This window comes from Aotus nancymaae, unplaced genomic scaffold (genome assembly GCF_030222135.1).
Source record: "Aotus nancymaae isolate 86718 unplaced genomic scaffold, 86718_ANA_hifiasm-v0.15.2.pri h1tg000057l, whole genome shotgun sequence".
NCBI lineage: Eukaryota > Metazoa > Chordata > Mammalia > Primates > Aotidae > Aotus > Aotus nancymaae.
In genome coordinates, this window is record NW_026988471.1 from 19773925 (window position 1) to 19796984 (window position 23060).

Sequence of the window (23060 nt, forward strand, 5' to 3'; positions counted from 1 at the left end):
GATTAAACAGAAGTTCCATTTGTGGTGATCAAAACCAGATACATAGATGCTTCAGAGAAACAGCCATAGATCAAACTCATTGACTTCTAAAGCCAACATTCAGCACAAATTAAGGACTTCGCAAGCAGGTTTAGGAGAAAGAGAAGACTTCTGAAAACTGTTTGAATCCTTCTCTGCTATTTACTAGCTCTATGGCTTTGACCAAATGATTTAACCCCTTTGAGCTACCATTTCCTCATCTGTGAAACAGGAAAACTCACACTGATCTTGCAGTTTATTGTGAGGTCCAAGATAATTTCTTTAAAGCACACAGCACCGTGCTTGATACATTAATAATAAGTGCCTGATAAATGGTAGGAAGATCCAACTGGACATGCGCAGAGGATTAAAATGTTGAGGGCTTGGCTGGGTGTGGTGGCTCATGCCTGTAATCCCAGCACTTTGGGAGGCCAAGGCAGGTGGATCACAAGATCAGTAGATCGAGACAATCCTGACGAACATGGTAAAACCTCGTCTCTACTAAAAATACAAAAATTAGCTAAGCATTGTGGCACATGCCTGTAGTCCCAGCTACTGGGGAGGGGTGAGGCAGGAGAATCTCTTGAACCCAGGAGGCAGAGCTTTCAGTGAGCTGAAATTGTGCCACTGCACTCCAGCCTGGTGATAGAGTGAGACTCCATCTCCAAAAAAAAAAAAAAAAAATGTTGAGGGCTCTATCTGCCACTCTGATTGCAGACCAGGGACAAACATGGCTTGATCAGGTGTAAAGTGGAAAAGGAATAAGAAAAAGAACCACCCAGGCCTGCAGCTCAGGTTAGATGACCCTCAGCCTTCCTTACCTTAGGTGGCCCATGAGGGCAGCCTCAGTAATTTTCTTGTTCTGAATGTCCAGGGTGAGTCTGTAAGACTTTTTGCCCTTAGTAGATTCATCATGAACTCTGAGAATTGTCCCGAGGTCAACGTCAAAATCTGGAATTTGGACTTCACTGGACAAGGTCATACTCTGCCGATTATATTTGAATGTCATGGTAGCCTCAGTCTGCTTCACACCTGGATGAGTGTATAAGAAAATGAAGAGATGTGTGGTAAGAAGCCGTGTTTGGGAAGGAAGAAGAGGAAAAGGTAGAAAAGCCCCAAGGAATCGATGTGCTTAAACAAAAAGTTCAGGATTTTACTGAAAATTTTAAACTCAGTGGTGTTCATGCATGCAAGTCTTTATGGATTGCCTATCATGAGCCTGTTCTGTGCTGGGCCCTGCTCTTGGCACTGGGGAGTCCTTACTTTTATGGGGCTTACCTTCTAGTCTAGTGGGAAAGGTGTACAGGCAATAAACAAGTAACTTGCTCACGTCAGATGGTAACGAATGTTATGAAGAAGAGCAAAACTGGATACCAGGATGAAAGATAGAAAAGGATAGAAGAAGTGTTATTTCATACTTGGTGGTCAGAGGCATTCTCTCTGATAAGGGGACATGTGGGCAGAGACCAGAATGAAGAGAGGTTGGAGCCATGATGAGTTCTGGGGGGAGCACGTTCCAGGCAGAGGGTCAGAAATACAGAGGTCCTGAGATGGGGAGCACTTGGCCTGTTTGTGGAACAGCAAGGGCTCACAGTCCTTCTGGGACAGGGAGACATGCATCTCTACATGACTCTCCATCCAAGATGCCTGTCCTGATACCTTGCTGCCGTTGCCCTGGGCTTCCCCTCCCCAGTTCTTCCTTTCTTTGTAACAAGATTCCCAGGCGTCCTTCGATCCGTAGGCCCATCCATTTTATATCCTTTGTAAAAACTTCTTCCAAACTCTAGTTCCCCAGCATACCCTGCTCCTCCAATGCTTTCTGTCATGGGATTTGCTTCCTCGTTTAATTTTGTGATACACTATCCCTATACAAAAATTTTTCCGAAGTGAACACCTAAATTTGCCCCATTCCTTAAAACCTACTCCTTGCTATCCCTATATAAATTTTTTTTCCGAAGTGAACACCTAAATTTGCCCCATTCCCCAAAACCTGCTCCTCCAGTAGCCCTTTCCATCTCAATAAATGGAAGCTCTGTTTTTTAGTTTCCCAGGCCAAAAACCTTAGATTTGTCCTCATTCCCATTTTCCTCTTACACTCAACATCCATGGTATCAGCAAATCTTGTCAGCCTTATCTTTAGAATATGGCCAGAATCCAACCCCTTCTCGTATTTCCTCTGCCATTGCCCTAGTCCAAAACAGCACTGACTCCTGCCTGGATTATTGTGATAATCTACATATTAATTTCTCTGCCCTTGTCCTGCCATAGTCTTTTCTCAACATAAACGTAAATCATGAAGATTTCCCAGTGGCTTTCATTTAATTCATAGGAAACCAAAGTTCTTACCATGGCCTATCCCTCCTTCACCTCCCTATATCTCTGCGTCCTCATCTTCTACCTCTTTTCTCCCTGGTCTTTCTGCTCCAGCCATACTACTCTCCTTCTTTTCCTTGAAACATGGCAGTAATGTGTCAGCCTCAGGGCCTTTGCACCTGATGGCCCCTCTGCCTGTAACAGTCTTTCCATATGGCTTCTCCTCTTATACTGTTAGGTCTCCTCATGCTCACTTTACCAGGGAGACTTTCCCTTATTATTCCAAATGCACTACTTTCCCCACCCTTCTTCCTGCCTCCTACTGCTAGCCCTCCTTAGACCAGTCTATGCTCTGTTTTCCTACCCAGTACTGATCTGATATTCCAAGTATTAACTTGTTTGGTTGTTCACTGTAACTTCCATGAAGGCAGAGACTCCATTGTTCACTGTTCTAGGCCCAGGTCTTAGAATAGGACTGCCGCCTATTGGGCACTCAGTTAATATAAGTTAAATTACATGTGTTCTCATGAATTCTGAACCTGAGACTGAGAGCAGAGATGAAGCAGCTGTGTTTTGAATAGTCACCTTCTGCTTGAGTTATAAACTTCAGGGTGTCCACCAAGGCTCTGTCCTCTCTCTGGAGCTCATAGGTTGCACTGACAGAATACTGTTCAATCTCTCCCGTAGGCCTCAGTTCCAGCTCTAATCTAAAGATGTTACAATGAAAACAGCACATGTTAGAACTTTCAAGGATGGTTATAATGTCCCCAAAACAATTCAGCCTCAAATGCAACAAAAATATAGTCCTTATTTTCACATTGTCTCTTGCCCTTAACTACAATGACCTTTGTAATCCCTCAGTGCCTGCAAGAACCCAAGGCAAGGGCAGATGCCAGGATTCCCAAGGCTTTGGACAAGCAGAGCAGGAGTTGACTGGTTGTTTCTGCAAAACTGGGAACAAGCACTGGAACTTTGTGGGGGGTGGGGGTGGTGGTGGGCGGGGCTGAAGACAGACCCCGCCTAAGTACAGTGAAGGCTTCAGGCACATTGGTGGACTCTAGGAAGCTCACAGCACTGGGTCTGGAGACTCAGAAGCATGGACACTGAATTAGAAGCAAATTGGGATCTGTGCTGTGATCTGATCCCATGCATAAGGAAGCAAAAGGGGATACCCCATGTGTTGGCCAGAGGACCCTGCTTTAAATACCCAAAGATGGTGCAAACCCAGAAGGCTAGTGATAGGGGCCTATGGCCCAGAGCATTTTCCCTTTGCCATGCTAGTTGGCCATGGTGTGGAAGGTGAGAAGATGCTGGGCTGGGTACTGAGCATCTCTAACCTGGTGTTCCCTGTCAGCGGATAGTAGGAGGCGGAGTCTGTGGAGCTGGCGTTGGAGTAAGCGCCTGAGGTGCAGTAATTCAGGCCAGTAAAGAATGGCTTGCAAGTTGACCAAGACTGCCTGTTCTCAATGAGAGGTGGGATCACTTCCGTTTTGGTGGTAGAGACCAAATATAATGTGTTGCTGGTGAAGAACAAAAACACCCGAGTTATTGCCAAGTCATGAATCAAAATGAACATCATAAATTCTCAGGGTCCTCCTGTCTTAGCTCCCCTCAGTCCACACCTTTCTCTCATTATTTAATTTACTGAGAAACAAATAATAATAGAAAGAACATCAACATGACAAGCCACTGGAATGACTCTAAAGCTTGCAACCGAGTTATTTCCATCTGTTACCTGTAATCCCCACAACAGTAGGCTTAAGGTTCTCATTTTATAGAAGCAGAGGCTCAGAGATGTTCAACAGCTGATCACTGGGGCTGAACTTCAGTGTGCCTCTTCCTTTCTACGATGCAGGGCAAGAGAAACTCTGTCTCTCTCATATGAAATCCCTTACTCTCCACCTGCTTCCTTCCACCAGCATTAAGCACACTCAAGTCTCTTCCCCTGTGCCCCTCCCTTATGCTCCTTTCTTTCTTTTCTTCCTTTCTCTTGTCTCCCTCACCATCAAGAGAGTTGTCTGCCTTTGCAGTCTCCACTTCCTCTCAATGTGCTGCACCAAACTGTGCTGTGACTGCTCACTCCATCTTCTGAAAATGCTTCCATCAATATCTGTAATGCCCTCCTTGCTCCTACATCCAATGGGCATATTTAGGTTTATCTTCTTTGACCTCCCAGAAGCCTTCAGTAGAGTTGCATACTCATGACCAGACAAAGACGCTGGGGCCTCTCACATCTGAAGAGATGATGGCACCTTCCTTCCAAGTGTGTACTTAAAAACTTAGTACATGTAAGAAAGTTCAACACTGACCAGGTTTCTTCTAAGGATGCTCTGTTTGAAATATCACATTTTCCTCTGAGTATTATTTCTCCCCTTTGGGGGTGCCACAGGACCAAGCTTTGCTGTTGTACTTGAGTCCTAATGCCAGTGTTCGCCTGCCCATGGGATGGTCTCCCCCATTGATGCCCTTTGGCTGCTGTGACTTTTTATGGTTTTGGTTCTCCTTCTGCTTCTCTGGTCACTTCTAACTCACTGCTGGTTATTCCCTCTCTTTCTTTACATTTGTCTTCTCCACATTTCTGTCCTCGTCTCTTATGTCTCACTCCACACCAGTTGCTGTTTAACCGCAACAACCTCTCTATGCTAACGACTCCCAAATCCATATGTGGAGCCCAACCCTCTTTACTAGGCTCAGATCCATAGGTCTCTTTGCCAGCTAGATAGTTCTAAATTGGTTGTTTTGTAGGACATGAAATGCAGCACATTCAAAACTGAGTTTGTCACCTTCCTCTAAACCAGCAGTTCTCCCGCTGTAGTTCTTATTTCAATGAAGGGCGCCTCCTTCCTCTTCTCTTCTTTCTTTTGCCCCATACCCAGTCAATGAAGCAGTACTTATGATTCTGCCTCTTAGGAAGCCCCAGAGTCTGCTCACTCCTTTCTATACCTGGCTTTCCTCATTGCAGGCCATTATCAGCTCTTAGCCACGTAGCATTGTCAGAGATGCCCAGTGGTCTCTTGGTCTCCAGCTGTGCCTCCTTCCCACCTATTTTCCACAGCCTCAAATGCAACAAAAATATACTGATTGGAGTCAGAGTATTTCTTCTAAAACCTCACCCCTATCTTATTTCTGCTCCTCTCTTCAACTCCTCTGCCTTCAAAAGAGTCTAAACTCCTTAGGATGGCTTGCATGGCGGGGCATGCTCTCTATTTTGTCTACCTCTCCCCGTCATTCCTCACTTATGTTCCCTGAGCCCCTTACCATTCTGCACTTCTTTCAGTTCCTTGAAAAGGTAATTACGCAGTGAGTCTAGGCTAGAATTAAAATAGGTAACACAGAACCTTTCCTCTCTACTCCTCTCCCCTGTCCTCATATTCCCTTACCTTCAAGCCATTACATGCTTCTCCTTTTGCCTGGAACACTCACTCCTTTCTCCTTTGCTTAAGTAATTCTGACACAGTCCTCAGTTACCAGATCAAGTATACTGGTTTCAGAATGCTTTCCTGACTAGCACAGGCTACATGATATAAAATTTCATGGTACTCTAATACTTTTTATAACTTAGCCCTTACGCTGTGATTACTACTTGCTTAATTGTATGTCTTCTTTGTAAAATATAAGCAATTAAAGGGCAGGGACCTTGTGTTTCTCATTCAACATACTTGGTACCTATTAGGCAATTAAATATACTATTTTTTGTTTTTTGTGAGACAGGGTCTTGCTCTGTCTCCTAGGCTGGAGTGCAGTGGTGTAATCATGGTTCACTGAAGCCTTGAACTCCTGGGCTCAATTGATCCTCCCATCTCAGCCTTCTGAGTAGCTGGAACTACAGGCATGCACCACTATGCCTGGCTAATTCTGTTATTTATTTATTTATTTATTTATTTATTTGCTTTTTTGCAGAGATGGAGTTTTGTCATGTTGCCCAGGCTGGTCTCTGAACACCTGGGCTCAAGGGATCCATCCACCTAGGGCTCCCAAAGTGCTGGGATTGCAGGCGTGAACCACCGTACCTGGCCAATTAAATATTATTTTTGAATGAACACATGAATGTGTCTAAACTATGAAAACTAAGATAAGTCAAGGGTTGAGGGTACCACTTAAAATGGAACTCTCCGTAAGAGGCTGTATCCCATTATCACGAGGTTAGGAGTTTTGTGCTTTACCTACTGAGCTAGCTACCTCAAATCAGTATTTTCTTTGGTATTTTTTGTGGGGGAAATATTCATTTCCCAAAGATGATCTCTCTAGAGCTATTATGTCTTCATTCTGAAAACAAATAGATAACAAAAAATCAAAACTTAATAGAAACTAATTGAGCGGTAGGTCTTAGTATGTCTCAATGCAGAAAGATAAAGGACAATTTAGTAAAATGTGACAAGTAGAGGAAAGGTAAGTATGCAGTGAGTTTAGGCTAGAATTAAAATGGGTAACCTGGAACCTTTCCTCTCTACTCCTCTCTCCCTTCTTCAGGACCTGAATGATTTAATCAACTCTTTAGCCTAGCAAAATCCTGCAGATACATTCTCGGTTCTCTCTTTCAAACTGGCTAATGAGAGTTGGCTGAAAGAATTACCCGCCACTGAACAGCTTGACTGGTCTCTTTGGGGAAGGAATGATAAACTTCAGCTGCCCAGCTTTCAGGGCAACATGAGCCTCCAGGCCCGACTCGTGGAAGATGTTGGTGTGCATCTGGACCCCGCTCCTAGCGAAGTCCGGAATGATGATGCCCATATTTGTCACAATCTCCACAGACACGGAGGGTTTTGCCACCAATTCAGCCTCCATCTATAAGTCAGAAAACAACCTATTCAGATTCATTAAATACTTCAGTCCTCTCTCAGTCAGATCAACCACCCTTTCTCACCTCTGGGCAAACATGTCCTGGATAACTCACACCTTAGGAAACATTACTGGCATTTGTTTGGAGGAAGGAAAGCAAGGTCTCAGTTCTCTAGAGCTGAGAAAGTAGAAAGTACCTGAACTAGAAAGTACCTGACTTAACGTTAGGCAAAACCACATTAAAAAGATGATAGGAATACTCATTTATTGGGAGAACTGAGTTCTTGTCTTATGGCCATACCACTACTAGAGCTAGTGAGGTGGCACATTCTGGTGGAAGCTTGCAGTTTTTCATAAAAAATAACGAGGTGATTACAATGATGATGCATTTTGTCTTGAACTGGAAACACAAATTTTAAAATGTGTTTTAACAAGAAACCCACCCTTGAGAAAATAAGAACCTAAGACAACAGAAGTCAAAAAGAATCTTACGTTGGCTACTTCCAGTTTCACTCCAGCCTTGGCTCCGGGAGTGATGACTCCAGATGAAGACATTTGGAACTGTAATCCAGCTCCAGTGGGGAGTTCAAAGGCATAATCCGCGAAGATGTAATGAAGAAAAATATCATTCTTTGAGCCCTCCCTGAAGATCTCTCCAATCTATAGATACAACAGCGGAGAGAAACTAAAAGTAAGTATTTTTAAAGTGGGTTTTGTTAAATGCAACCTCCCATACATTGGAGAGCAATTCTTCTTTATCTAGAATGGAAGGACTAGCATATTTTGATGAGCTGGATAGTTTGATAAATAAAGATCAAACTGATGCTTTTATTGCTTTCAGTGAATCAGGATATGAGAAATAACAGATAGCATGTCATTTTCAACTGGATTCAGAAAGCACTTAAGAATATTGCTGGACCTCAGAGCTTTATGGACTTTAAGTATCATATATGCTATGGCTTAATTCTGGTGTTCTGGAGTCTGAGTGTAAGTGAAGGTGTACTTGAAATATATTATGATAAAATCATTTTTTTGAAACCAAAGACATATTGAGATGATGTACACATTAGTTTCATTGGGTTTTATTGTTTGAAACAATATTTCTATAAAATAACTTGAGATCTGTTTTCTTAAAGCCAACATATTTTTTTATCAAGCCATAGGAGTTTGCTTATATATTTCCTCTTTTATTAATAAATTAATAATAAAAATTATAGCATATTTAGTGAATTATAGTTTGCCAAATATAATCACTGTATCATTTCAATATTAAAAGGACCTTCAGGCCAGGTGCAGTGGCTCACGTCTGTTATCCCAGCACTTTGGGAGGTCCAGTCTGGCAGATCACTTGAGGTCAGGAGTTCGAGACCAGCCTGGCCAACATGGTGAAACTTTGCCTCTACTAAAAATACACAAATTAGCCGGGTGTGCTGGTGCACATCTGTAGTCCTAGATACTTGGGAGGCTGAGGCAGGAGAATCACTTGAACCTGGGAGGCAGAGCTGCAGTGAGCTGAGATCGTGCCACTGTACTCCAGCCTGGGAGCAAGAGTCCATCTCAAAAAATTTAAAAAATAAAAATAAAAGGGCATTTAGGAAAGGTAAAGGAAGGTATACTGAACATTGTTTTCCAGATGAATAAATTAATGCTCTTAAAAATAGAGCCAACATTATGAATAGCTTAATTTCTAAATGTTAACAGTTCCTTGCAATCCAAGAGTCATCTTCAGTGAAATTCAAGGCAAACCTGCATCTTTGAAAAAAGTACAAGCATCTTTTCTGGTGTGTGCAGCTAGGATTGTAAGGAGTCTGGGTGATCTAAAAAGACCAACCTCTGGTCTCATAGGCCCCTGATGGGGCCTGCTGACTTACCACTTGGGGGATCCCCTGTACAGTGCGGGCACCCATCAGGAACAGCTTTCCCAGGAGTTGCAGGTCATGGAGCCTGGCAAAGCCAAGCTCCTCTCCCAAGATGCGGAGGTAGGCTCTGGCTTCTGGGACTTCTTTGGATTTCAGATCTTTAATCAGCTTCTCAACACTGAGCATCATTCCTTTTACCATGTCCTGAGAGTTTAGTAATAAAATGCACAGTGAGATGTCAGCAATGTCAAACACCTTTCAGTTCTCGATGTGGGACCTGTCTGCTGCAGCCAGGATGGGCCTGAAAAATGCTCCAGGTAAGGAACAGGGTGACGCTGAAGTCCAGGCTAATTCCTCTAAACAGAGATGAAAGAACTAAAGTCTTGTCAGGGACAGTGGCACTCCCAAAGCTATTCTTAATTTAAAAATCTGTAGACATAGTAAGATGTGGGGTGAGGGGAGGGGTCCCTGTTCTCCAGTATGCCAGGATCAAGATTAGAAGATCCTCTGTCTCCCACCCCTTCCCTGCTTAGCCTTCTCTTCTTTGACCAGTGAAGACTACAAGGTGTTTCTTAAGAAAATGTAGCTGCTATATAAATTGACCAAAAGTTTGAAAAACACTTGATCCTAGATAAGTTCTTCTTAGAGAGAAGAAGAACCTCAGAGATAGATGCCCAGGCATTGAGGAAAAAAAAAAAGTGAAACTGACAGACTCAAAGAAGATCAAAGACCCTCGGCCTCGAGTAGGGGTCAGGAAATTAGAAGATGGAGCTGGTGCTCAACAGTGAGCATGGAGGGGCAAATTACTTCCTTGCTCTGCAAACTTGAATGTGCATACAGGTCACATGATGTCTTGCTAAAATGCAGCTTCTAATTCAGTAGATTGTCGGCAAAGCCTGAGAACCTGCATTTCTGACCAGACCACACTTTAGGTAGCAAAAACTTCAAGAATAAGCTCGAGATCCTATAACCTATTTCACTTCTTAAATGGAAACTCATTGCTAGCTTCAAAGTGGAATTTTGGTCTCATTTGCTAGTGTACTGATGGGAGTGAGAGCCAAAGAAAGCAGTTAATAATAATGAAAATATTAATTTAAAACTTGTAATAGTATCTGCTTATTGAACAATCAATGCCAACATTAGGCACTGTGCTTAGCATTTTATATGCCTTATTTCATTGTCTTTAAATAATCTTGTGAGGTTTGGACTATTATTAGTAGTCTGGGATGCAGACAGAAACAGATACACACAATATCAGCCAACTTCCCCAAGTGCGCACAGCTTCAAGACAGTGAAGTTAGAATTAAATCCATGCCCAGAATTCATACGCTGTTTTAATTTTTTTAAGACAGAGTCTCGCACAGTCACCCAGGCTGGAGTGCAATGGCACAATCTTGGCTCACTGCAACCTCCACCTCCTGGATTCAAGTGATTCTCCCGCCTCAGCCTCCTGAATAGCTGGGATTACAGGTGCCCGCCACCATGCCCGGCTAATTTTTTTGTATTTTTTAGTGGAGACAGGGTTTCACTCTGTTGGCTAGGCTGGTCTCAAACTCCTGACCTTGTGATCTGCCCGCTTTGGCCTCCCAAAGTGCTGGAATTACAGGTGTGAGCCACCACGCCCGGCCCAGAATTCATAATTATTGTCCTAGAATACTTCTCATGAGTCTGGTTTCTGGGCACACTGAATTTCAGAAGACTCTTAACTGCAGAGGATACTGGCCCTTACCCCAGCAGGTCTGGTTGATAAAAACCTTCAGTTAGATAGTACTTTGATGACATTCATGCTTAGAAAAGAATTGTTTTTTCATTGAGACCAAAAGCTTTCCTTAAGAAGATACTTAACAAATACACACCTGCTCACGTTTATCATCTTTGGTATAGCCAAAGTGGTCCACTAAAACCTTGGAGACACCATCGGGAACTTGACCCTTAACCCAGTACAAAGCTTTGTTGACACTGTCTGGGAAAAATCCTTGCTTCCCAAAAAGAGCTTCCAATGTTGGCTCAAAGCCTTTTCCTTCCAAGCCAATCTGAGAAAGAAAGAAAATTGGACAATAAAATGGCATCAGGTTTCTTCGTTTTATATCAGCCTAGTAGTTCCCCTTCTAGATGTCCATTTATCCAAACAAGTATTTGAATATATAGGCCAGGAGCGGACTTTAGCACTTCACAGAAGCTACTTTATTAAAATCTCACTAGAATCCTGACCTTATTATTTGCTTTTTTCTAGAAGAGGCAGCTAAGGTTCAGAGAGGACAAATAATTCAGCCAAGGATTCAGAGTTGGGAGTGAATTTGAGATTGGAAGCAGATCTGACTAGGCAGCACATATACTTCCTTGGTTTTGGTACTTAAAGACGTCCCAGAAACATCTGCATTTCTATTAATGCTAAGAAGTCATACTGCAGGTGACCTCTAGTGGGGAGAAAGGAAGGTGGGGAAGGAGGGAAAGAAGAATGCCTCAGAGTGATGGTAGGAAGTGCCTGGTGGTTCTTGTTTCTCCCTAGCTGGCTCCTGGCTCCCAGGACTCTCTGTTTGTGATGCTGTACAAAATGGGCTAGAGAACTTTGAACTCTTCATACTTACCTCGAAGAGGTCAGCTGGAGCAAATCCAAAGACAGTGAGGGTAGTTTTCAGCATGCTTTCTTTAGGAAGGTAATTATTTGGATCAAATATAAGATTCCCTTCGATTTTGGCTGAGGCTGAGTCAAGTGACGGAAGAGAAACAGATTTGGAGAGCTGATAGTTCCGAGAAAATTTTCTGAAGTCCATGACAGTTGGAAGTTGAGATTCTTTCAGAGCTTCTTTCACTAACTCTTTCAGACTAGATGAGAAGAAGTATGTTTCGAGCTGACACACCACGTTATTATCTTTTGACTCTTGCACCCCCCAAGTAAATATGGATTTCCAATCATCACCAAAATGTCCGAATTTCATTTACCCCAAGGCTTTGGGTCTGGATCTGCTACACACTTGGACAAGGTTTGTTTCAGAAGCAAGGGCAGGCAGTGACTATGCCAAAACCTAGGGTTGGAATTCCAGCTCAGGGCCCTCAGTGGTATACGGGGGAAAATTACTCTTACTTACTCTTGGATATATAGTTCTTCTGAGTTCAAGATGTTGGCAATATGGGAAGCCACATAGTTCTTCACTTGCTCATTCTGTTCCCGTGGTAGAAGTTGGACAATTGTGTTAATATCTGCCTGTGAAGGATCCCTCATCAGCATGAGATAGGCAGCCAGTCGCTTATCTCCTGGAGAAGCACTATCAAGGAAAGTCTGAAGAAGGACCTCCTGGTCCTGCAGTCAAAAGAGGGGATGGTTATCAATGTCCTGTGGTCAGAACACAAAACAGCCCTGGCAAACACTGGCATGGTCTGCTAGCTCCTTCTTAAGCACAAGTTTAATTTCTCTGTAATCACTCTTCAAATGCTGGTATTGAATATTCTTGCCAGTGTTCCCTAGAATACTATCAAGTAAGGATTCCCAGAAGATGCCTATAGAATACCTGTTGAATTCAATTGCATTAAAACACATAAATTATGGCCAAGTTATGATTTGTTTGGAGATCCACTACTAAGTGAAAATAAAGTTGTTTTAACACAAGTTATTTCAATGTGAGGGTCAAGATGAAAAGGGATAGTAAGAGTTTGGGGCTAATAAATAAGGTAGTTTCCAAAGCTCTGGAGTCATTGCCATCTAAGGAGGGGCCAACCTGACTATCCTAGCCTAAGGTTATCGGGGGGAAATTAAGCATGTTTTTCCTTGATGAGAGGGATGGTCAATCTTGTAGGCAGACGGTAGGTGGCAAAAACATCTCACATTCTGCATGTTGACATAGCAGCAAGGTCAAGTATTTCTCTCATGTCACATACTGCTAGGTAGTCAAGTCAATAGGCCTGTTAGAATTGGCAATTAGAAAACAGCAGAGGCCAGGTATAGTGGCTCATGCCTGTAATCCCAGCACTTTGGGAGGATGAGGCGAGCAGATCACCTGATGTCAGGAGTTTAAGACCAGTCTGGCAAACATGGAAAAACCCTGTCTCTACTAAAAAATACAAAAATTAGCCAGGCATAGTGGTGGGTGCCTGTAACCTCAGCTACTCAGCAGCCTGAGGAAGGGAGAATTGCTTGAACCTAGGAGGTGGAAGCTGCAGTGAGCCAAGATCCTGCCACTGCACTCCAGCCTGGGCAACAGAGAGAGACTACATCTCAAAAAAATAGAAAAAGAAGGAAAGAAGAAAAGAAAGGAAAAGAAAGAAAGGCAAAAAGAAAAGCAACAGAATCAAGTCAGTAGATGAAGTTTAGAATCTCATTCCCCTAGTACCTTCCAAATCCTTGTTTATAAACTTTCACTTTCAGACCTCTTCTTGTGGACTTTACCTTGTCTTTAAGCTCCATTTTCCGCAGGGCCTGGATGGCAGCTTTCTGAATCATCAGTGATGGCTTTGTACTTTGGACACATTTCAGGATTGAAGACTTGAGTTCTGGAGTTAACCGCTCCATGGTTTGACCCATATTTCCAATGACCTGCATTGAAGAAAAGAAACAAGAACCTGTCAGGGTGTAGGAGAGAGAAGTAAAAGGTATCCAGGAAAAGCGCTTCTGAAATGATGTATGTCATATAAAAGACAGATTACCCGCAGAATCAAATAGGTGTAATCTTCATTCCCAGTGCAGTCATCTTGAATCTGTTCCATCAGGTAATTAGCAACGTCCAGCAGTTCCTGGGTCCCTGTAGGGTTTGTCTTATGATAGCTACAGGATAAGAGAAGACAGTCAGGAATCAGTAAGCACAGTTAGGTTTGTCTTAAAATCTAAACTTGTGAATTAGAAAAAATAATTATAGAATTCATGTGAAATCCAAAAAGAGCCTGAATAGCTGAAGCAATCTTAAGCAAAAAGAACAGAGCTGGAGGCATCACGTTACCTGACTTCAAATTATGCTTCAAGGCTATAGTAATCTAAACAAGCATTGTACTGGCATAAAAATAGGCACATAGATCAATGAACAGAATAGTGAACCCAGAAATAAAGCCACATATTTAGAGTCAATGGATTTTTAACAAAATTGACAAAAACATACACTAGGGAAAGGACACCCTTTTCAATAAATGGTGCTGGGAAAGTTGGATTGCCATATGCAGAAGAATAAAACTGGATTCCTATCTGTCACCATATACAAAAATCAACTCAAGATGGATCAAAGGCTTAAATGTAAGACCTGAAACTATAAAAATATGAGAAGAAAATCTAGGGAAACCTTCTCTCTGGACATTAGCCTAGACAAAGAATTCATGATTAAGACCTCAAGGGCAAAGACAACAAAAACAAAAATAGACAAATAGAACTTAATTAAACTAAAAAAAGTCTGCACAGCAGAACAAATAATCAACATGGTGGACGACCTGCAGAATGGGAGAACAGATTTGCAAACTATTCATCCAGTGGGGACTAATATCCAGAATTTACAAGGAACTCAAACAACTCAACAAAAAATCCCCCAAATAATCCCATTAAAAAGTGGGCAAAGGACATGAATAGACATTTTTTCAAAAGAAGACATACAAATGGCAATAGGCGTATGAAAAAAATGCTTAACATCACTGATCATTGGAGAAATATAAATTAAAACCACAATGAGATAACATCCTACAACAGTCAGGAGGGCCATTATTCAAAAACAAAAAATAACAGACGTTGGTGAGGATATAGAGAAAAGGGAACAGTTAAACACTGTTGACGGGATTGTAAATTAGTATAACCTGTATTGAAAACAATACAGAAATTTCTCAAAGAACCAAAAATAGAACTACCAATGAATCCAGCAATCCCACTACTGGGTATATACTGAAAGGAAAAGAAATCATTATATCCAAATGATACCTGCATCCACATGTTGATCGCAGCACTATTCATAATAGGAAAGACATGGAATCAACCAAAGTGTTCATCAATGGACGACTGGATTAAAAATGTGGACTGTATAGGTGATAAAATACTATTCAGCCATATAAAGAATAAAATCAAGTTATTTGCAGCAACATGAGTGGAACTGAAGGTCATTATCTTAAGTGAAACGGGACAGTCATAGACTAATAATGCATATTGTCACTTATGAGTGGGAGCTAAATAATGTGCACACAAGGACATAGAGTGTGGAATGATAGACAATGGAGACTCAGAAGGTGGGGAATGGAGGGAGATGGAGGATGAGAAATTACTTAATGGGTACACTATATGTCATCTGGATGATGGATACCCTAAAGGCCCTGACTTAACTACTACGAAATCTATTCATGTAACAAAATTACGCTTGTACCACATACATTTATATAAAAATTTTAAAAATAAAAGGAAAACAATTTCATCAAAAGAAAAAACTGTCAGCCTGAGTAACATGGTAAAACCCTGTCTCTACCAAAAATACAAAAATTAGCCGGGCATGGTAGGTAGCACGCGCCTGCGGTCCCAGCTACTCAGGAGGCTGAGGTGGGAGGATCACTTGAGCCCGGGAATTTGAGGCTGCAGTGAGCTGTGACTGCACCTCTGCACTCCAGTCTGGGTGACACAGAGAGACTATCTCCAAAAATAAATAAATAAATAGAGAAAAAACTGCTAACTAATATTGAAGTGAAGTTAATAATATGCTTGCTGAAGTACTTAGGGGAAAGTGTGTTGATGTTTGCAATTTACTTCGAAGTGCTTCAGATAATAAGGTAAATTAATAGATCTATGTATATGCAAAAAAGCAAATATAGTCACACTTAATTGGTAGGATATAGCTGGTTTTCTAGGGGTTTTCCCTATATAATCTGTCAACTGACCTATGTTCAAAAACTTTTATAATGCAATGTAGGAAAAATATTTTTAAAAATTTGAATAGTGTTTGCTGACTTCTTATTTAAGGTAATTACCCCAAAAATAGTCAAGAAAAAAACAAAGAGGAAGGAGCAGAGTTTGAAAGTGGAAGGAGGGGTTCCATTTTAATACAGAGATGCACAGAGGTGCGAGATGTTCCTCTGCTCCTCAGAGGAGAAACACGGCCTGAAACTCACTTGTTGACCACGTGGCTCAGCGCATACAAGGTGGCTCGGCTGCGCTGCTCCCTCGCCGTGTTGAAGATCTCTCGCAGCTGCTGTGCCGAGGGCTCGGGGATCAGGGCCACCAGGTAGGTGACAACATCTATCAGAAGGGGGTTGGCATGCACACTACTCAGCCACTGGAGGATGTGAGTGTAGCACTGGGGCCGTCCACACTGAACCAAGGCTTGTAAAGTGATGGGGCTGAGAAGAAAGACATGGATAAAGTTATACAGACCACCTTCAGGGCAGGTGAAATATTGCTCATGGTGTGTCCTCTGCCAGGAGAGCCCTTAATGCCCTCATTCACTATTCAAATCTAACCATCTTTCAAAACCCAACTTAGAGCTCAGAACCATGATGCCTTGCCTAGGAATATTACCCACAGGAGAAGCCGCATTGAGGAAAGCCCCAAGAGGGAACCGTGGATCTGTCGCTACAGGAAGACTTTTACTACTGTCCTTTGGTCAGCACACAGAACATGCCTGGCTAACATTAGCTGGGTCCTGGCCTCAGTCCCTTCTCTGACCTTCGTGGCACTTAAAGCCAGTGCCTTGAAGCTTAGATAAATCATATTCTATTGTTTGCCTGAGTTCTCTCTCCACCAGCCTATAAGCTTCCAGAGAGCACCTGCAATAGAACTAGGAATTCAGCGATATCCGTCAAAATGAGGGAACCATTCCCCTTCTATTTTAACACACGAATACATAGCTGCCTTGAATATTGTGTGCATGTGTGTGTGTGTTTCATGAAACTCTTAGCACATCAGCTGATATTTCTCTATCCAGCAGTCATGAACTGATTGACTAATTGATTAACTGGATTGATATCTAAATGGTCCCTGAGATTCTCCATTTGACCAAGGTTTGAAAGTTCAGCCAGTTACCATCAGTTTTATAAAAAACATTGAGCTATAAGCATTAAATACCTGGACACCTCGATCAGCTGTGGCAAGAGAGATGTGACTGCCTCATCACTGAGGCCTCTCAACTCAGTGACCAGCATATTGAAGAGATTAGCTCTCTGGGAATTTTGCTCAGAGACGGTTAGTTTTTTCAGTTCCTGAAGAGTCTTCAAAACAGCTTCGGCCTGCTTTGGAGGTGATGTGGATTTGGTGCTCTCAAAGGCGAGACCCATCTTGTTAGTACCTGGAAGTTGGAAAGTGTCAAAAGTACTCTAGCTCACTTCTTTATCTCAACCATATCTTTGTCTACTGGAAGCTGGAAATTGTGGAGTATCAGCACAGGGGAAAAGAGAAGAAAACTATCCTGTATTCAATGCCTGTTAGATCTGGCTCTGCCATAGATGACTGACTTAATTGTTTTCACTGACTCATCATCCTATCCCTGTGGGCTGGTATTATTGTTCAATTTAAAGATAAATTCAGCCTTGCTTCTGAGACTCACAGAGTTTTTGGCAATGTAAATTGCTCATCCCTGAATCTCAGCTCTGAGTTCCAGAGATGATACCCAGAGATGAGCAACTTATGTTTCCCAAGAGCTCTCAGGGTTAAGAGGTAGAGCTAAAGTGGAATCCAGACTTGTCCGAGTCTATCATCAGATTACCCTTAGCTTGAAAGAACTGGTGAGGAGGTGCTGCTGTTAACATGGTTACAACTGGGACCAGGCACATAGGTGCTCACCACCATTTCTTCTAATTGGGTCTACCAGCAGCTTGTGGGGAGGGGTAACACTTTTGCATCCCCTCTATCACCTGCTGTGACCTATGCCAGGAAGAGAGGTAAAAGTCATCATGGAGGTGTGGTGTAATGAGAAGAGTCCTGGCTTAGGTTACACCTGGGCACTTAATTTGCCCCCTCTAATATTCTGTGACCTTGACTACATCAAGCTCTAAGCCTCTCTATGTGTCACTTTCCCCTCTGTAGAATGGGTATAAAATCACGTCTCTACCACCTGACATCACAGATTGCTATGAACAAAAAGGACTATGATGTAATGCACAAGAAATAATTTGGGCAGATATAAATACAATACAATGCTGGGTCAGGGTTGGATTCAAGATCGCTAAAGTCCCTTCTACCTCCAAAGACTAACTCCACATGCCCATCCCACCACAGAGCCCCTCACACAACTGCTCAGTAGGTTTTCTTTGCCCAGAAGCCCATTCTTACGTGTCTCTTTCATTTACGCATCCTTTGCATTTTACAGGTTCCGGCTCCATATCCTCCATGAAATATTGCCATTGAGCTACATGAATAATACTTTCTTTTTCCTGGTCAGGCCCAGGACTTCTTGTCTGCACTGCTCAGCTTATCATCTTATCAAGTATACCATGTATACTTTATTGACCCGGCTCCAGCATTAGACTGGAAGCATCCTGAGGGGAAGGTCCATGGTTCACCTGCCACTGTCCCTTCCTCAGTGACGCCCAGAGTGGGGTTGAGCACATAGCAGATGCTCAGAAAAGACTCCTAAGCCGGACTCTGAAGGTGGTCTCCCACTTGGTCCACCTTGTACGGGGCAGCTCCAGGTCTTATCACAGGATGGGTGATGTCAATTCTACCAAATATGTCATGTTAAACCTAGGGTTCCAGTTTTCTATTTACAGACACCAAGGTAGCATTGAGAACTTTTTTTATGCCATTGCAACTTGACATCCTGAGATGAGTTTGCTTTCTCACTAGAGGTAGCCGGAACACCAGTGTGCATATCACTTCTTAGCAGACATTTAACAGGGCCTGGCAAGTGGCTAAGCCACAATTGGCACATCTTGAGCAGATTTTCCAGCAACTATACAGACAGAAAGTCTTACCTTCACCAAAGAAGCGGCTGTTGATCTTTGGCATGTCTTCCAGTTTCAAAGTCTGTGTCACTTGTGTCATCATCCCATACTTATTCCTGGTAACCAAGGAAGCGCATCATGCCAGGGGTGGCCAGAACATACCATTCTTTCCATGCAGAATGCTTACCCATCTTTCAAAGCATGGGTAAATCCAGTCATTGTTAGCCCTGAATGAATAACATCCACCTCCTCCTGGTCATGCTAGTCATCCTCCCATCAAAAGGACATGTGTGCCTTATACTCTCCACTAGTCTGAAGTGGCTAGAGGGTAGGAACGAGTGCAATGTCTCGAAATTCTTTTGTATCTTCCACAGCATAGAGCCAAGAATATAGCAAGTGGATTTGGATACACAAGTTTCCAGTCAAAATCCCAAATCTTCCATGAAACCTTTTCTAACCAGGGTCCCCTGCAATGATCCCCAAGTTTTCTGGATCTACAGCCCTTAAAGACTGGGTCTTAGATATCTTTAATTGGTCTTGGATTGTTTTGCATGCCTAGGACTTTTCTGCCAAATGGCCTGTTGGCTTAAAAAGGAGGACAGAAATGGGTTGCATTTTATCCCTTTCCATACCTCCCTCCCAGGCACAGCTTTGCCTGAACAGGGCACTTGAGAAGCGTTCAGCTCTCACTGACCCATCAAATGACAAATCAGGGGTGCATCAGGTGACCTACTTGTAGGAGAAAGGCAGGAACAGGTGTTGCTCCTTGCAGATGGCTTCAGCCACATGCTTCCTCTTGGCATCCAGGGTGTACTGGCAGGACTGGCTGCTGCTGATCAGAGTTGACAAGGGGCGGGTCTGTGAATGAGATTGGAGGCAAGCATTTTGATCAGCCCCTGTGGCTTCTGTCAAAAGCATTTACCTTTAAGGTAGAAGGGAGCAGGAGTCCTGTACCACTAGATAAACTCAGAGAAAGAAGAGAACTGGGTACCTGACATTTAGACCAGGGGGTGCAACAAGTCGACATCCCCAAAGCTGAGTCAAGCTGTAGACTCCTCTTTTTCCATCCCCAATAGACAAAGTCTATACTTTTATCCTCCACATGTCCATCCCACCACAGAGCCCCTCACACACCTGCTCATAAGTTTTCTTTGCCCAGAAGCCCATTCTTACGTGTCTCTTTCATTTACACATCCTTCGCATTTTTCAGGTTCATGCTTCACGTCCTCCATGAAACATTGCCCATTGAGCTACATGAATAATACTTTCTCCTTCCTGGTCAGGCCCAGGACTTCTTGCCTGCGCTGCTCAGCTTATCACCTTATTGAGTATAGCATGTATACTTTATTGACCTGGCTCTTACATTAGACTGGAAGCATCCTGAGGGGAAGGTCTATGGTTCATCTACCACTGTCCCGTCCTCGGCACTGCCCAGAGTGGGGTTGAGCACACAACAGATGCTCAGAAAAGACCCCTAAGCCAGTGCATCATCCTCTTCTGACTGTGGCCCTTGTGGTCATCAGACTCCCTGTTTTCAGCCCCAAGGACAATGATCAGGAACAGTGCCAGGCATGACAGTGACCACTCAAGTTCTTCATGTTTAGTGAGACAGCCTGGGGCTCATATCTGGAAGATATTGCAGGGGTCAGGTAATATGGTGCTTCATGGCCCCAGTTAACAGAGAGGAGAGGGTGTTCTGGGCTGGAGACAGAGGGGCCATGTTTGGTCAGGGTGGTACTTGGGGTGAAAGGACAAGAAGCTGGAGCACTCTAAGTGACTCCACTTCATGGGATGAGGGAGAGGAGGAGAACAAAGGTCTTGGGACTTCTTCAAAGGCCAGAGGCTTGGAGCTGGCACAAGGAGTCCTTGTGCAGGAAGGAATAGCAGGTGGTTTTGCTTCCCTACATCTAGCCCCGGAGCCTTCTGAGAAATGGGCAGTCATTACTCTCAAGTGATGAGAGTTAAAGTGGTTTGGTGCCAGTGACAGAAGGACAGAAGGAAAGACAGAGCTCTGGGCTGGGAGGGAGGAGCCTGACTCAAGTCTTGGCTCAACTGATCCTAGGTCATGAAGCCTGGGCAGTCTGTCCCATGCCTGCTCAGTGTCCTATCTGTAGTCTGTGTAAAAAACAGGCTGGACAGCCTGTCCTCAAATGTCCCCACTAGCTCAAGCATTCTGGAATTTTATTAATAAGAGGATGCTGCCTGGTGTTCATGACAGTGCTGACGTGGGACTTACGATGCCTTTGATGAGAGCAAGCGGGCTGGTGCTTGTGCTGATGGGCTTGAAGCGATCACACCGTCCCAGGTCTCTTTCAGTGGATATTTCTGTTGCCACGTTGCCCTTCCTTGTCTTGACGGTAAAGTCAGTGGAGCAGTTTCCATACACGGTATCCTATGGGGGCAGAAGATGTAGCCATGTGCATTCAACATGGGAAACATCCTTAGGTACTTGGGAAGGATGGGGTGGGGATCCTGGGAGAAAAGACAGAAGGAATCTAGCTTTGGGAGGGACTTTCTTCTTCCTCCTATGCAGAGTGTGTTCTTGCTAGTGCCTGGCCAGCCCAAGTTGGGAGAGGGAAAACCAGTTAAGGGTGGGTCTGCAGAAAGGCCTCTGCGGGATACGTCGCTGTCTTCTCCAAGGATGGTGTCGTGTAGAAACTAGAACAAGATATGGGCACAAAAGTGCTCACAGGACTGAGGTGAAATGAATTCTGTCTCAGAATGAAACCTGAAATTCTTAAAAGAGACTGGCAACAGATCCCATTATTTTTGGTGTTTAAAATATACAAAGGATTTACTATGTTACACTATAACCCAGTAAACACAGGCAAACAGCATCAAATAAAAGCAGGGGTGCAGTGGTCAGGACTCCTCAACTGACTCCTCAACTGTTTTAAAATTAGACCCAACCTGATCAGCCTGCTTGGGATGATCTGTCAGTGAGCCCAAGGGACAGGAGGAACCTCGGGCACCAGTATTTCATGGCAATCCAGGGCCTCCTATGTAACTAGCCATGGAGCTGACTCACGATCTGCTTTGTACGTGGTGGGACTTTTAACACATGAAGATGAGTTTCAAGGGCCACTGCTATCAGCTTTCTAAATCCTCACCAGAAACAACACTTGCTTGGCTTCTTCTGTCTCTGAGGGAACCAGGAGGGCAGAAATGATGCCCCTCTTGATGTTGAGGATGTGCGTAGGTTCATCTTTCTCCGGGTAAAGGAAAACTTGCTTCCCTTCTGGAATGGCCAGCTTGAGCTCATACCTGTCCCAGAGAGAGGGTGGTCACAGAAATGTCCTTCTCCATTACAACTGAAAGCAAGTTGGGTAGTACTAGAGTTTCTTTCCTTATATATATATTTTAACTAATTGTTCTTCTGACATAATTTATTTGTAAATATAGAATATAGCTACACATAGATATACATTTTCAAAAAGGTATGCACACATACATATGTTTTGGTGATTCTTTCTTTTTTTTTTTTTTAACCAAGTCTTGCTCTGTCACTGGGCTTAAGTGCAGTGGTATAATCTTGGCTCACTGCAACCTGCACCTCCTAGGATCAAATTATTCTCCTGCATCAGCCTCCAGAGCAGCTAGGACTACAGGCATTTGCCATCACACTCAGCTAATTTTTGTATTTTTAGTAGAGACAGGTTTCACCACGTTGGCCTGGTTGCTCTCGAACTCCTGACTTGGGGTGATCCGGCCGCCTCGGCCTCCCAAAGTGCTGGGATTACAGGCATGAGCCACCAGGTCCAGCTGTGTTTTTCCTTTTTTTTTTTTTGGCTTGATTCATCCAGCCCTGCTCTGTTCCCCACCCATATCGGCCTCTGTGCGCATCTCCCCCATACGGACGCCTGAGTGGTTCCTCCATTTGATTCTGCACACTCACACAATCCTCTGTAAACATGGGTGAGTGCAAACACAGTCACACAAAGGTTTTGTCATTGTTTTATACAAGTGGCATTGTATTGTGCATACTTTTATCTTGTTTTTCGCACTTAATTATATTTCACAAAAATCCTTCTGAGTCACTTGGTATAGCTCTAACAGATTTTTTTAAAGCTGCATGCAGAACATTCCATTCCATGGCTAGATATAATTTACTCACACATTGCCCCATTTGATGGCATTTGCTTTCTCTCTTTCTGGATTTTTTTTAACCACACAAACAATACCAAAACAAACATCCCTATTTGTCTGTCTTCACACATTACTGTTTTTATTTTCATGGGCTAAAGGTCCAGAGACTAAAATAACTGT

At 43.2% G+C, this 23060-nt stretch overlaps 1 protein-coding gene across 1 annotated transcript in view; it reads right to left on the minus strand.

The window, feature by feature from the left end:
- APOB (apolipoprotein B) overlaps positions 1-23060 on the minus strand; it is a 42308-nt gene that overhangs the window by 14183 nt on the left and 5065 nt on the right. The window contains exons 5-21 of the mRNA XM_021677055.2: positions 21905-22058; positions 21031-21186; positions 19528-19652; positions 18825-18910; positions 16981-17200; positions 16029-16256; positions 13611-13728; positions 13354-13500; positions 12059-12270; positions 11558-11795; positions 10826-11002; positions 8982-9173; positions 7603-7770; positions 6905-7116; positions 3669-3851; positions 2917-3038; positions 840-1050 (exon numbers count right to left, since the gene is read on the minus strand). Of these exons, the coding sequence (XP_021532730.2) occupies positions 840-1050; positions 2917-3038; positions 3669-3851; positions 6905-7116; positions 7603-7770; positions 8982-9173; positions 10826-11002; positions 11558-11795; positions 12059-12270; positions 13354-13500; positions 13611-13728; positions 16029-16256; positions 16981-17200; positions 18825-18910; positions 19528-19652; positions 21031-21186; positions 21905-22058 (2949 nt within the window). The remainder of the gene's footprint in view (positions 1-839; positions 1051-2916; positions 3039-3668; positions 3852-6904; positions 7117-7602; positions 7771-8981; positions 9174-10825; positions 11003-11557; positions 11796-12058; positions 12271-13353; positions 13501-13610; positions 13729-16028; positions 16257-16980; positions 17201-18824; positions 18911-19527; positions 19653-21030; positions 21187-21904; positions 22059-23060) is intronic.